We start from the raw sequence: 13,960 nt of genomic DNA, 5'->3' as shown, positions 1-13,960 counted from the left end.
GAAGAGTTAACTTTATTAGGAAATAATCTTCCTTATGAGAAAGAGTGATCCCTGTTTAAATAAAGCATTTTAGAGTGTGCTTCATGAGTCAGATAGAGGTTTGTCTGATATTTACCTTTGCACATCTGTGTGTGTCGTTGTGTTGCTGTAAGCCCTGCTGTATATGAAATCCTTTGTAGGCCGGATGGTGACTATTGATTTCCCATATGTAACTTGAACAGGTAATCCTGTTCTAATGAATTAGTGCATTAATCATGTCATCGTTTTAAGCTCCAGAACTGTAGGGCCGACTCTCCTCAAGCTAAGAGATTAGTCATTCAACCCCGTTACGCATTGTGAGATATTTATTTATATATTTATTTTCTTTCTCAGGTTTTAGCAGTTACATGCTTAAATGTGAGGGTGATGTTTCCATACTGAAATTCAGTCGACCCAAAAATGTTTTGTTGCTAACAATAATTTTAACTTCAGCTTAATTCTTTTTATCTATATACTAATTTACAACTTGGAACACACATAGTTCACACAGAGAACAACAACACAATGAAGCCTGTGTGTGTTCTTAAATTATTAATGTATCGTCCGCATGTTGGCAAGCCGGCACAGGACAGACGGCAACGCTAAAACAGGACAGCTTTGCTCTCCCGCCTCCGTTTTCACACTGGCCTCACGTGTGGGGAGTGAAGGCATCGGTGTGTACACACTGGAGCATCTTTACAGGCGGAGGAGTTACCTACACATAAACACACACACATATGCTTAGTAGAGAAACTGAGGCCCCCTATCCACTAAAGCAACTGAGAACACCAGGCGCTTCTCAGGAAACACCCAGCTGGGAGCATTTGACAGCACTTTGTAGGTGCAGCAATAGAAACAGAATCTATAGGTGCAGCATTTCTACAGCTGAGGCGCTTTGGTTGTGTCTGGTTGCTATGATACGGAATATTCAAGGAAGTAAAAATGTTGCCACAAGGTAGAGTACTTGCTCTGAGTAAAGGGAAGGCTGAAGCACAGGGAGGGAGGATGGACCTGCTGGTTTGTGCGGGTTCATGTGAGGAAACATGAAAATAAAGACGCAGTATTTTTTACATATTTCTCCTCCATGTGATGGGAGGCCTTTGTGGTATTTGTCCTGCTCCTTTTCCACTGTGATTCGGCAGCCAGGTAAAGAGTGACAGTGATGAGCAGCTGCAGCGTTTTACTCAAAGTTAAACATTCTTCAATTATCTGCGACCAGAAAATATGTCAAAAGTACAGCTCTAAGTGCAGAATAGACACTCAGCACTAGGGATGGGAATTGATAGGATTTTATCGATATCAATGCCATTATCGATTCTGCTTATCGATCCGATTCTTTATCGATTCCCTTATCGATTCCTCCTCTGAATTAATGATATCAACTCCTGTTGTTTGTAACCCAAGACATCTGCTGTCATAACATTTTATTATGAATCTTAAAGCCATGGTCTAGTTTAGAAAGATGATGAGAAAGATTTGAAAAAAGCATCCCCAGCCTGAGTGCGTCAACACCACGCAGCTAGTGCAGCTAACTCAGGTGAGGCAGCTAACGCAGCTAGCCCAGCATATTATAACAACAAATAACGTGCAAATCAACTCAACTGCCCTCATCTTACCATCCTTGGTGTTCCCATGAAATCCGACAACAGGAGCGGAGATGCGCCGAAGCTCCACAGTGAGCTAGCAGCTCCAGGGAGGCTAACAACAACAGCGCCCCGCCCGCCGTCCACCTGGAGCAGGGATGCGCCGAAGCTCCAAACTGGGCTAGCAGCTCCAGGGAGGCTAACAACAACAGAGCCCCACCCGCCGTCCACCTGGAGCAGGGATGCACCGAAGCTCCAAACTGGGCTAGCAGCTCCAGGGAGGCTAACAACAACAGCGCCCCGCCCGCCGTCCACCTGGAGCGGGGATGCGCCGAAGCTCCACAGTGAGCTAGCAGTTCCAGGGAGGCTAACAACAACAGCGCCCCGCCCGCCGTCCACCTGGAGCAGGGATGCGCCGAAGCTCCAAACTGGGCTAGCAGCTCCAGGGAGGCTAACAACAACAGCGCCCCGCCCGCCGTTCACCTGGAGCGGGGATGCGCTGAAGCTCCACAGTGAGCTAGCAGCTCCAGGGAGGCTAACAACAGCGTGAAGTGAAGCTACGGCTTTGACCACTTCTGTCTCTCCGCCATTATGTCTTCTTTGTTGTTGAACGGGCTGCTGACTGACGAGCATAGATTTGGCGTAATGAAAAGAATCGATAAGGGAATCGTTAAGCATAAAGGCTAATGATGTCGATGAATTGAACCAGTTGGAACCGGTTCTTAACAGGAACCGGTTCTCGATTCCCATCCCTACTCAGCACCTAGTCACGCTGCTGCCGTTTGTCGTGTAGTGTAAATACACGGTGCTCCTGTTACAAGGAATTAAAAAAAATCAGCTGGCCTCAGGACACAAGTGTCAGTGTCACCAAATTCGTACTGTATGTCCACAGACACTACACTACACTACACTACACTACAATAAAGCAAAGATGTCATTAATGTCTTTGGCAACATTTAGATATATATACCCAAACACACATGAATTATAGGTGGAAATTGAACGGTGAATTAAGAATCTAAAAGGTATCTATGTATATATATATATATATCTGTCATTGTCAAAGTAAGGAGACCAATCACCAAAGAAATGACATGTTTATGTACAGTACCAGAGAGGTGTTTATGTAGAAGAGATGCCTGCCAAGCCACTTCCCACTGTTCAAGACCAACAAAAAACAAAACCAATTGTTTTTTTTTGTTATTTATTGCAACCTGTCGCTGTTTTTCTGGCGGGGATAGCACCACAAAAAGCGGTTGTTTTATACTGAGACATGACCTTGCTTCCAGCTGAGATTGTGCTGATTGTGTGACATGATCTTTTCCTATCCATAACTAAGTGGTTTTTGTGCCTAAACATACCCCCAGAAACATGGTGTCTACAGGTCCTTAAAACATCTGAAATTGTCTTAAATTCAGATCCAATGGGTCTTAAATATTATTAGTCACATTACTGCAAAACTTCTTCAGCCTGACAGACCCAAAGACTGTTTACAATCTTTAGACAGAATGAAGAATTACAATAATGAATAGCAATTATGACAGTGATGAGATTTTGTTTTCTTTTTACATTAAACACATTAAACTTAAACTCCCCCAACTGTCATTTTTCCTTACTGGTCATTTTCAACTGACCCATCAGTGTGTTTACCTGGAAAGACTACTTACACATGTGTCACACACACACACACACACATATATATATATATATATATATATACATATATGTATATTTAAAGATAATATATTGTGTAATTGTCTGTGAAGATTCTCAGTCATCCAGGTCATGGTAATCATGAGTGCTATGTCATAGGAAACTGGACTTGCTTGAGTTTCTTGAAGACGTTTCGCCTCTCATCCAAGAAGCTTCTTCAGTTCTAACAGACTGGTGCCGAGTTGCAGGCTTTAAACTCTGTGTGGCATAAGCAGAGTAATGTAGTGTATGCAGTTCAGTGTAGCCAGGAATGCACAGATTTATACACTGGGGAAACAAAACAACCACTCCACAAGCACATGGCACAGCACAGGAGAGCCAGCTCCTCAGGTCAAGACTCAGCTGTCCACTTACATCTGAAAGAAAAGGGACACTCGAGGACAGCAATGTTCACATCTTGGCCAGAGAAGAAATATGTTTGAAAGAAGCATCATCATCTACGTCAAACTGCAACGACCATTGTTAAACAGAGGAGGTGGCCTATGACACCATTTATCACCCACCTACAATGCAGTCTCGGGATCCCCCCACAGACGACTTAACACCAGTTCTCACCTGGACACATCTAACCCTAATGACACACAAGATGGCCATGTGGGTGAACGACTCACATTGTGACCTCTCGACTCTGTAAAAGTTCACACCTACACAGAGTTTAAAGCCTGTGACTCCGCACAAGTCGTTAGAACTGAAGAAGCCTCTTGGATGAGAGGTGAAATGTCTTAAAGAAAATCAATCAAGTCCAGTTGCCTACGATACAGCACTTGTGAATAATGTGAATTTCCATTGCAGGTTTGGTCTTAAATTCATATAAGGTGATATTAAAAAAGGTCTTAAAAAGTCCTAAATTGAACTTGGCTATATCTGTAGACACCCTGAAAAAACAAGATACAAATATATAACATGTATAATAATAAACATTTCTTTGCCATTTTAAATACATTCTTCTCTTCTTGACAGACTGACATTACCGTCCCTCAAGCCATGCTGCTAGTGTAGCTAAAAATACCCAGCACACAATGAAGGGACTCAACAATAGTAATTCTCTACTTCCACCCTTGATGTTGCGTTTTCTAACATATCTGAAATCGATTTTTAATATAGTCTCAGTCTTTCTGCCAGGACTGGGCCTCAAAAGGAACTGAACCCATGAATTTAGCTTAGTAAGCACCGCGCTGTGCCAACTGAGCCATACAGGACTACAGCTGAGCCGCTGTTGTGTGTAAAAGGACTGGCACAAACACACACACACACACAGAGATAGAAGGAGGGAGAGTGAGGTGAACCCTTCTCCTGTGGAGCCGCTGTTAATTTGACCAATTTGATTCAGTTGGCCAGGGCTGGAGATGGTGTGATTAAATCTACCCAGGTCACCAACGGGGGTGAAAGCAATTACTTTACAAAAAAATAGAGTGACGGGGGAGGGAGAAGGGACACCCTGCTTTTCTTCCCTTACACCATCCCCTCCCCTCCGTCCGTCCCGCCAAGCTGGACGGCAGACGCGCTCTCTTTGCTCCACAGCCTCCTCTTTCCGATTTTTTTTTTTTTTTTTATATCGCTGTAAATGATGGGTGGCCATCGTTAAAGTGAGTGGGTCACAAAGGGCCAGTTTATCAAGGTCAGGGTGGAGGGTGGAACTGAGAGGAGCTTAGGACCGCAGACTCAACACAGCCACACACACACACACACACACACACTGCTGCAGTCTTAAAGTGATCCCCTGGATACTCTTCTTGTCCTCTGTCACACTCATTTTGCAACCTCCCATTACTTTTTTATTTCCCCACTTCCTTCAGCTCCTGCACTTAATTATACTCAGTTCAGTCTTGACCATAAGGGATTTTAAGATCTTTGCTCTTATCATAAACATTTTTAATATTGGGTAATATCTCGGCCCATCATAGCTTCACCTGATGTGATCATTTTGTTTTCTTAAACCTGGCCCCGTGAAGCTCCTCTGCTAATATTTGATTTGAAGTCGACAGCTGGATTTAATTGAGGGGCCTAAATGGCTTTCATATAACGATGATGTTCTCCATTCCACTGCAGTTTTATGCAGATGAAGACATTACTTTAATGGTCGGCGTTTACCGGGGAGGGAAGAAAGGATAGATATAGAGAGACAGACAGAGAGAGAGAGGGAGAGAAGAGGTCTCTCCCCTCTCCTCTCTTTAAATTCACACACCCAAGCCAGATGGCTGTCTTTTCTTGCATGAGATTAGAAGATGTTTCTGATTCACGGTGTCGCTTTCTGGGTAAATTAATATTTCAGGCTAAACTATTTCTGTTTTGGTGAAGCACTGAGGTTGTGTGTGTGTAAGTGTGTGAGTATATGTGTGTGCTCTTTGAGCAAAGCTCCTCCTCTCTGTTTGAGAGGTAAAGGACAGATCTTGCTGACAGATTGCAGGTAAAGCGTAGGCAGGCGGCCGCTGCTTCGTGAGTGGCGTTTAGTGATTCCCAGAAAGCCGTTGATGTTAATTGACTGCTCGGGAAGCGAAAGAAGCCATAATGAGTGATTATTAAGTCTGGGGGGAAGAAAAACCCAAAAAAAAAATAAACAAGCAGCCGCTGTAATTGCATCCATGATAAAGAGACATTGATTAACAAAAAGAACAATGATCTAAAAATTAGTAGCATAATGTCGAGGCTTTGATTGTGCCTCGCATAAGTTCATTAGTCCAGTGCATAGGAGAGTACACAGCTCAGGCGCACAGCAGGCCGTCTCTCCCTATGAAGGGCAGGAATGATAATAAACACAGTAATTATCATTTTCCATCCATAAATTAGCATCTGCTGGTTAAATAGAGGCAGTAGGTGGCACATGACCAGCTGGCTACAGTATCAGGCGTCGGTGCGGCTGGCAGGATTAGCCCCACAGTGATTTTGTGTCACTGGTGGATCCCCCCAAACAAATCCTGAGGTGGTTGCCCTTCTTGCTGAACAATCGACGGAAGGTTGCCGTGCAGTGCATTAACCTCAATGGCACTGATGAATGCACACGTGGTAATGTGTAGCTCCATGTAGTGAATGCTGATGGACTGACCTTTGGCAGCATTGTTGTCGGCGGTGGCGATGATGGTTTGTGTCTCTGAACCAGGGAAAATGGAATAGGAGGACGTGTGTGTCTGTCAGATTATGTGTTTGTGTGTGTTGTCAGTCCAGTGGCTGTTATTCATCACGTCCCACATCAAGATAATGATCAAATTGTCTCTACCTGTCATTGAAGCTCTCACATCTGTCTCCCTCTTTTTCTCCCTGACTCTCTCTGCCCATCTTTTTACTCCTTTCCCATCCTGATTCTATCTCCCTCCCCAACTGTTGCCTTCCCTCCTTCTCTCCTTCTTTCTGTCATCCTCACCTACATTTTCACAAATGCACTTTATGCCGTTCTGTCTATCAACCCCTCCTCATCTTCTTTTCAATCATCACACCACTTTCTCCCTAACTTCCCCTCTCTTCGCTTCCCCACCTCAGATGGAACATCCTGGGCCTGCAGGGGGCGTTGCTGAGCCACTTTGTGGAGCCGGTGTACCTGCACAGCGTGACCGTCGGCAGTCTGTGTCACACGGGCCATCTGGGCAGAGTTCTGAACCAGCGGCAGGAACGCCTGGGCCCACTGCCCGCCACGCATAGACGCAACCAGCCCCTGCTCAGCGGTACGACGCAGACAGTCAGACATGTCTCAGTGTGATTTAGACAAATCAGATTTAGGAAATACATCAACTCTGGGAATTCTTCACACCAGAATGTGTCACAATGAAATTCATTTACAAGTCCTTTCAGAATAGCTGCTGCTGGAGGCTTGGTCTCTGTTTCAGAGTCATCTCTGATCTCTGAACTGTCAGGAGAGTGACAAGGTGCAAATTTGCAGGTCAAAATTCACCAAAAAAGCCCCGTTTCCACCGAGCAGTACGGTACAGTTCAGTTCTGTACACTAATTTTCATTTCCACTGTGAAAAGTTTTGGATGGTACCAATGGAACCGTTCCGTACTGTCCCCATGTTTGGTCCCCCCTCTGTTGGGGTACCTAGCACACAGATCTGGCGCTAAAAGGTGGAGCTGTGAACACTGCAGTCTGATTGGTCAGTAGAGGACGGTCACTCTGCTCAGGGCTGAGTTGTGTCTGGTTTTGAGGCTCATGTAACCACTGTTCATACTGTGGAGAGTTTTATTAGTAAACTGTAACTATAAAATGAAAGGATGTTTTGCTGCCTCTCACAGCAGCTGGAGTCTGAGAAAAAAATAACTTTAACTGGGCCGACTGCCGGCGACTTTTAAGGTGGAACGTTTACTTGTAATGTTACTCAATGTATGAGTTGACGACATAAATTAATCAACACACCTTAAGTTTCACTTTAACAACTTTGACCATCACTTTAGTTTTTATATGACAAACACTTTTGGTTACAAGTGGATCTTCAAGTGTTTATATATATTAATTCCAGCCGGGTTATGTGAACTGCATATATTCTAATACTCACTTGGACAAAAAACAAGCATTGCAGAGTCTTGTTCCTGTGGGCTACAGCAACACTAAACCCCTGAGCTTGCCTGAAACGGACTAAATTCTCAAACCCACTATTTTTAAATATCTCATGGAGAGAGACTCTCACTGCAGCCTGTTCTGTTTTGTTTTGAAAATGTCAGCGTGCAGCCTCGTTCTGTGGATGATAAATGAGGTGCAGATTTCCATCTGTGTCACCAGTAATGAGGAAATACAGCGAGTGCTGGACAGAGCAGTGAGTGACAATAAACCCGCCCACATTTAAGAGTACTGTGTGCGGTGGAAACTCTAAGGTCTTGGTACCGTGTCTGAAGGGTTACTGTTGGTTCCACAGGTACCATACTGAAAGGGTTTGGTGGAAACAGGGTTTTTGAGTGGTTGTAGGGCTCCAGCATTATGTCACTTTGACACAATATTTTTGAAATGCAGTAGTTTTGAATAAGAGTTGCAATTTCATATCACAAAATGTGATTTGAAATAATATGCTGTGTTGACCCACAAACAGCTATTTTCCTATTTTATAGAAGGTTACAGTGAATTACTGCTGAAAATCACTGCATGAGATTGCTCAGCTAAACTTTATTACTTCAGCTTTATTTACTCAATTTAATTCTTTATTTTTGTAAATAGTTTTTGCTGCTTGAGGGCAACAGAAACAAGCTGTGAAGACAACACTGGTATATTATCACTTTATAGGTTAGTATGGCAAACAGTTGCCTGTTTACTATTCCAGCAGATAGGGAGCAACATTATCATTCATATGGAGTCGTGTTTGTGTCCACCTGATGATCGTAAGTCCAATATTCACTCGGCTTTTATCTGTGTGGTGCCCTCTACCAACTCAGCTGAAAAACAGCATTTAAACTCACTAAATTAGGAATTCACAGGTTGGTTGGTTGACCTGCTTGGAGGTTTTTGCGATTTTCATGTGGCCCAGTGAAAGTTTTATCCTCTAGTTTTTTACATTCTCTGCTTTCTATTGAAACAATCATATACCTGTCTGTGCTAAATATAAGCAGCTCTGTGTTTACAGATGGGGCCATCCCGTCCAGAGATCCTGGGCCATATATACTATACAGTATCTATTTTCAGAGGTTCTTTTTAATAAATATGTCAGCTCCAGACCAAATGAATCACAACAGATCACACATGTAACACCCACACCCACGCACACATGCTTGACAAACTCATGTACCCCTGCTCCTCTACGGTTACATTGTGCCAGCCAGACAAGCAACAGCTATGAAGTTGTCTGGCACGTCTGCCTTCGGGGCTCCACTGAGACCTGAGGCTTTCGTTTGTAGTGAAGATGAATGCTGGAAGAAGATCTGAATGACACCCAACTTGTAGAAACTGCATCAGCCATCACTTCAGATCTAGGCCAGTCAGAGTGGCTGAGCAACAGAGACGCACAGCGATGTAGGGCACGGTTTGTTGCTAGGGATCATTGATGAGAACAAAGACAGTGTGACAATAACATATTAGGAGCCACCAAATATATGTATGTGTATATGTGAGTGTGTGTGTGTGTTAGGGTTGGCTGATTGTGACAGTATATACTCTGAGATGGTAGAAATAGGTCCACTGGTCGAGATTTGGGAGCACCATTAATCAGGGCTGGATTCTCACGTGATCTCATGAATCTCACCTGATTCATGCATGATCTCACAAATCCAGCTGCGTTGACAAGTAATGTGATTTTGGAAATGGGAAATTTGAGAAATCTTTTGTTTTTAATTAAAGTGGTGTCTCAACTAAAAGCAGTTATTAATACATATATGTTAATGCTGTCATGCAATTACAAAAATATATCTTATTAATTACATGCACTGTGATTAATTAATCTAAATTGATCGCAAGAATATTGGCAGATGTGTCATAGTACAGCTGTTGGATTTTGGACACAATTGTCCCCCTGTCCTCTACCACGGAATCCATTTTGCAAGGGAGCTAGTTAGTTGGTCATGGGTTGGTTTAGTTTGTGTCTTAACGTCTGGTCAATGGTGGCTTGACGTGGGTGGCTGCATCAGAGGCTGTGCTAAATTGGACCTATGGGTTTGAGGTGATATTTCAGGCTTGAAGTCCTCCGATGGTACAAAAATTCCTTACTGCAGAATTCGCAGAGAACGGTGCTCCCATCAACAGTAACATCTGGGTGTTTTTTAATGTTCCGCTCACATGGCCAAGCAGCGTCATCTCGTCTGCCTCCATCATGTGACAAAGCCACTGTGGCCTTCAGTGACGCACCGGGTCAATGGGCACCACGGAACGCCATTAACTAGTGTTAATTAGCCAAAAACATTAAAACCGCTGACAGATGAAGAGAATAACTTTGATCATCGTTTCAAAATGCAAGGTTGTGATGAGACACCTTGGGTCTTAACATTCACGTGGATGCCTTTTGACATGCCATACCCACCCAAACACCCATACAGACCAAGTACACTCCTCATGGTAATGGTACTCTCTGATGGCAGTGGCCCCCCATCAAGCCGATGTGCCATACCACACCATATTAACTGCTCAGGAATGACCTGAGTATAGTGACAAAAAGCTCAAGGCCTCTTAATTCCCCAGATCCCAACCGAACAAGCATTCGTGGTGGACAGTGCGGCATGCGAGTGTGGCGAGTCTGAACATACTCCTGAGCACATAATCACCGGCTGCCCCCTATACAGCCCACCCTCAGAATCCGGCCTCTTAGGACCAGAGACGAGGGCGTGGTTGCACGATATGGAGTTGGCCATCTGATGATACACGAAAGAAGAAGAAGAAGCATTTGTGGCATGTGCCAGTACCCCACCTCGCACCATGCAGGAATCAAAGGATCCACTGCCAGTAGGTCCTGTCTTCACGCCTGGAAAGGTCAGAGCCAAGTCCTACCTGTTGAGGCATGGACACAGGACCTTTGGGGTACTGCCACATCCCACACTTGCTCAATCGGACTAGAATGTGGGGGATTTGGAGGCCAGGTTGATGCCTTCAGCGCTTTGTCACATTCCTTGAACCACACCTGAGCAGTGTTTGCGATGTGGAAAAGCGTATGACTTGCTGGGGGCCACTGCCATCGGGGAGTACCTTTGCCATGAGGGGGTGTGCTTGGTCTGGTGTTGTGCATGTCAGGTGGCATCCACATGAATGCCAGGACCCAAAGTATTCCAGCAGACCACTGCTTTGTAATAAGATGATCGATGTTATTCTCTACATCTGTCAATGGTTTTAATGTGTTGGCTGGGGCGGTGTATGTCCACACTGTGTCAGGTTTCAAGAATACTTCTTGAAGGTCATAGGAGCTCTTTGCATTGCAGGGCTCTGCTGCGGGTAATTGGTTGCCATGAGGATGAATATTTTGTGAGGCCTATCCTCATCAAGATTGATAATTGTACTGACTTGTCCTCTGGTGATGATAGCCAGGACAAATTTATCATTGAATCCTCCGACCACGGCCTCAGCGAACATCTCTCATGATTTGTTCGATGGCTTTTTGACGGCAGTCATTTGAGTTGTCTGGAGCGGAGTTTTCAGATTTAGATATTACAAGCTGCAGTTAATGTTTGGAGGATTGTGGTCAGGTACGATCCATTCGTTCATCAATCATAGTCACTCATAATAGTAAGTTAATCACTCTAACTATAATAAACCTTGTATTAAGTACATAGTTGGTTTAATGACTACTGTTTTCTTTTTAAAGAATAATGCCGCCTTTACATTTTTCTTGTTCTTTGTGTTGACAGATGATTTAGACATGCCCTTTACCTTCAGAAACCCTCTTTACTCTAAACAGAGGTGGCCTCTCTCTGACATGCCTCACGATAATGTGTGTTTTCTGTGTGTCCACACATCGCAATCTGTCAGATCTTTGCACCTGCGGTACCTCGAGTAGCTACAGTCTATTGAAGGGTAGAAGGGTGAAGGAAAGGGTGGAGAGGAAGGAAGATGGACAGACAGTAAAGATGGCCCTACACCAAATCAATGTAATCACAACCCTTATCAGGCAGCCATTCAATCTGAAGGGAGCTCGGACAGAGAGACAGACAGGCTGAGGGGAAGACAGCGAGACAGCCAGGCAGGAGGGGGGAATAAAGAAAAGCAGAACTTCGGTTGCATTCAGTTGTCTGTGTGCGTACCTCCCCCCCACCTCCTCTCATCTCCTCCTCCCTCCTTTCATTGGCTCTGATGAGCTCCCCGGCTATTGTGTGTCCAGGGTTATTTAAAAGCAACACCCCTAGAGGAAATTCCTGGGGATCGCAGGGCCCGCTCTTATCACACTCAGCCAAAGCAGCTACACCTGAACCCCGGGGGCCAAACACATCGATGGGCTGACTTGTCCTTCACTCTCATCCTGCTGTTCACTTCCACCGCAGCGTGAACAGAAACTGTGGCAGGGCTTTGTCGTTTTGGGATAAAGAAAATCAGGACAACAGTAGATAAAGGAAACATTAATAATGGCTGGTCACCACTTTTGGAGCTTTGCAGTTGATTGAGTAGACTCGCTTGTTTTACAGCTACACCCTGCTTTGTTCACATTGCAGTTTTAAATACTAACCATGCATACTACACGTTACTAAAGTATTCAATATATGATCTACATGATGGGAGGTTGCTTAAAAATTTTGGATTAAATTTTATAGACTGTAGTATTTATATACATCCCCAATGCAGTATGTACAAACATGAAGATTTCCATTCTTCCCAGTTCGGAGTGGCTAAAATCTTCTGCCTCAGTATATGTTATTTTATATCACGGTAACGGTATATGTCACAGTATGGTATTTGTGTTGTAAATTTGCTTAAGAAATTGTGTAAAATATTTAGTCTGATATATGTATCAGATATGCTTCTTAAAAGCTGATTGATCATAAACCTCTTCCACTGTGCCCAGCTTTATGGTTTTTTGGTTACAACCCAAACGTTATATTGCCATCTGTAGCAAAACAAATTATAAAGAAGAAAATAAAATAAATAAATATTCTGGGCTGCAAATGTCTATAATATTTGTCTTCTAGAAAAATCTACAGTTGAGGTAAATGGAGCAAAACCTGAGACACTTTCCACTTGGTTTCACACCACTGCTCAGCTCTCACTTTAATTGTTACAATTGTTACATTAAGAAAAAAAACAAGAACAAGAAAAGGAAAAAATGCGTATATTGCCCTTTGCTTTGCATTCTGACCCTCTGGATTGCTGGATATGTGTTTATTCAACTTCACCAAAACAACCGGACCGAGACCTTCTTGAAGAGGTGGTCTTGGTCCGGTTACAAACGAACTCTGGTGCGGTTCATTTGTGGTGAGAACGTGTTCCGACCTGGATCTGAATCAACTGCAGTCACATGACACGTTGTTTGGGTTAAACATGAGCATGTTACAGTCCTGGAGGATTATTAATGTGCACCTCCTCCTGTACTGCCTTAATATGCACATTCAGCACATCCAATGCATCAAAACATTGTTTTCTAATTGGAGCCGCACCTCGTTTTCAAACTGTATGGTTTGACTAAAATGAACAATGACAGCAATATAGTCCACGATGAGCAGCGCTAAAATCAACCTGCGTAGTTGTCCCTCCATTGTGACATTAGAAAGTGTCACATTTATCTTGCAAGTGTACTCTTCTTCAACGTTTGCTTTACTTCCTGGATTTATCCAAGATTTATACCAATCAAGAGCAGCTTTCTCACGCAAAGCATTTGATCTGATCTGCTTGTAAATGCTGCCGTGAGAACACGAACCAACTCTAGGCAATTATGCAACTATGTCACAAAATGGGTCCCTGATTCAGACCAAAGCAAGGTCTGAAAGCAGCCTTACACAGACGAAGGCCATCTGAAGAAGGCCATCTTTTTACGCACCTGTTGCTTCACTACTCTTCTGCTTCATCATCTCCATGAGGAACACTTTCAAAAACCCTGCATCACCTTTCAGTGTTGCAGGATAGATGCAATGTGAACACATAAACACATAGGTTGTGCTGTATTGTGGCTCGACATTAGCCTCAGATATTAAGCCGCGGTGGTGTATGTGTGTTGTACAATTATGAATCCCATAACCAAAGGCTCTAATTCTGCCTCTTTCATGTCTGCCAAACACTTCCCAGAAGAGAAATTGATCAAGTCTTCAATGAGGGAAAAATCAAATTGGCT

General features: G+C 43.7%; 1 protein-coding gene across 1 annotated transcript in view; it reads left to right on the top strand.

Moving 5' to 3' along the window:
- The window catches only part of adarb2 (adenosine deaminase RNA specific B2 (inactive)), a 278,861-nt gene that overhangs the window by 252,784 nt on the left and 12,117 nt on the right, over positions 1–13,960 (top strand). The window contains exon 8 of the mRNA XM_033639337.2: positions 6,789–6,970. Coding sequence (XP_033495228.2) covers positions 6,789–6,970 — 182 coding nt within the window. The remainder of the gene's footprint in view (positions 1–6,788; positions 6,971–13,960) is intronic.

The sequence above is a fragment of the Epinephelus lanceolatus genome, chromosome 20, assembly GCF_041903045.1.
Source record: "Epinephelus lanceolatus isolate andai-2023 chromosome 20, ASM4190304v1, whole genome shotgun sequence".
In the NCBI taxonomy this organism is placed as follows: Eukaryota; Metazoa; Chordata; class Actinopteri; order Perciformes; family Serranidae; genus Epinephelus; species Epinephelus lanceolatus.
The sequence above is the reverse complement of the archived record's forward strand: the minus strand, read 5'-3'. Positions and strand labels throughout refer to the sequence as shown.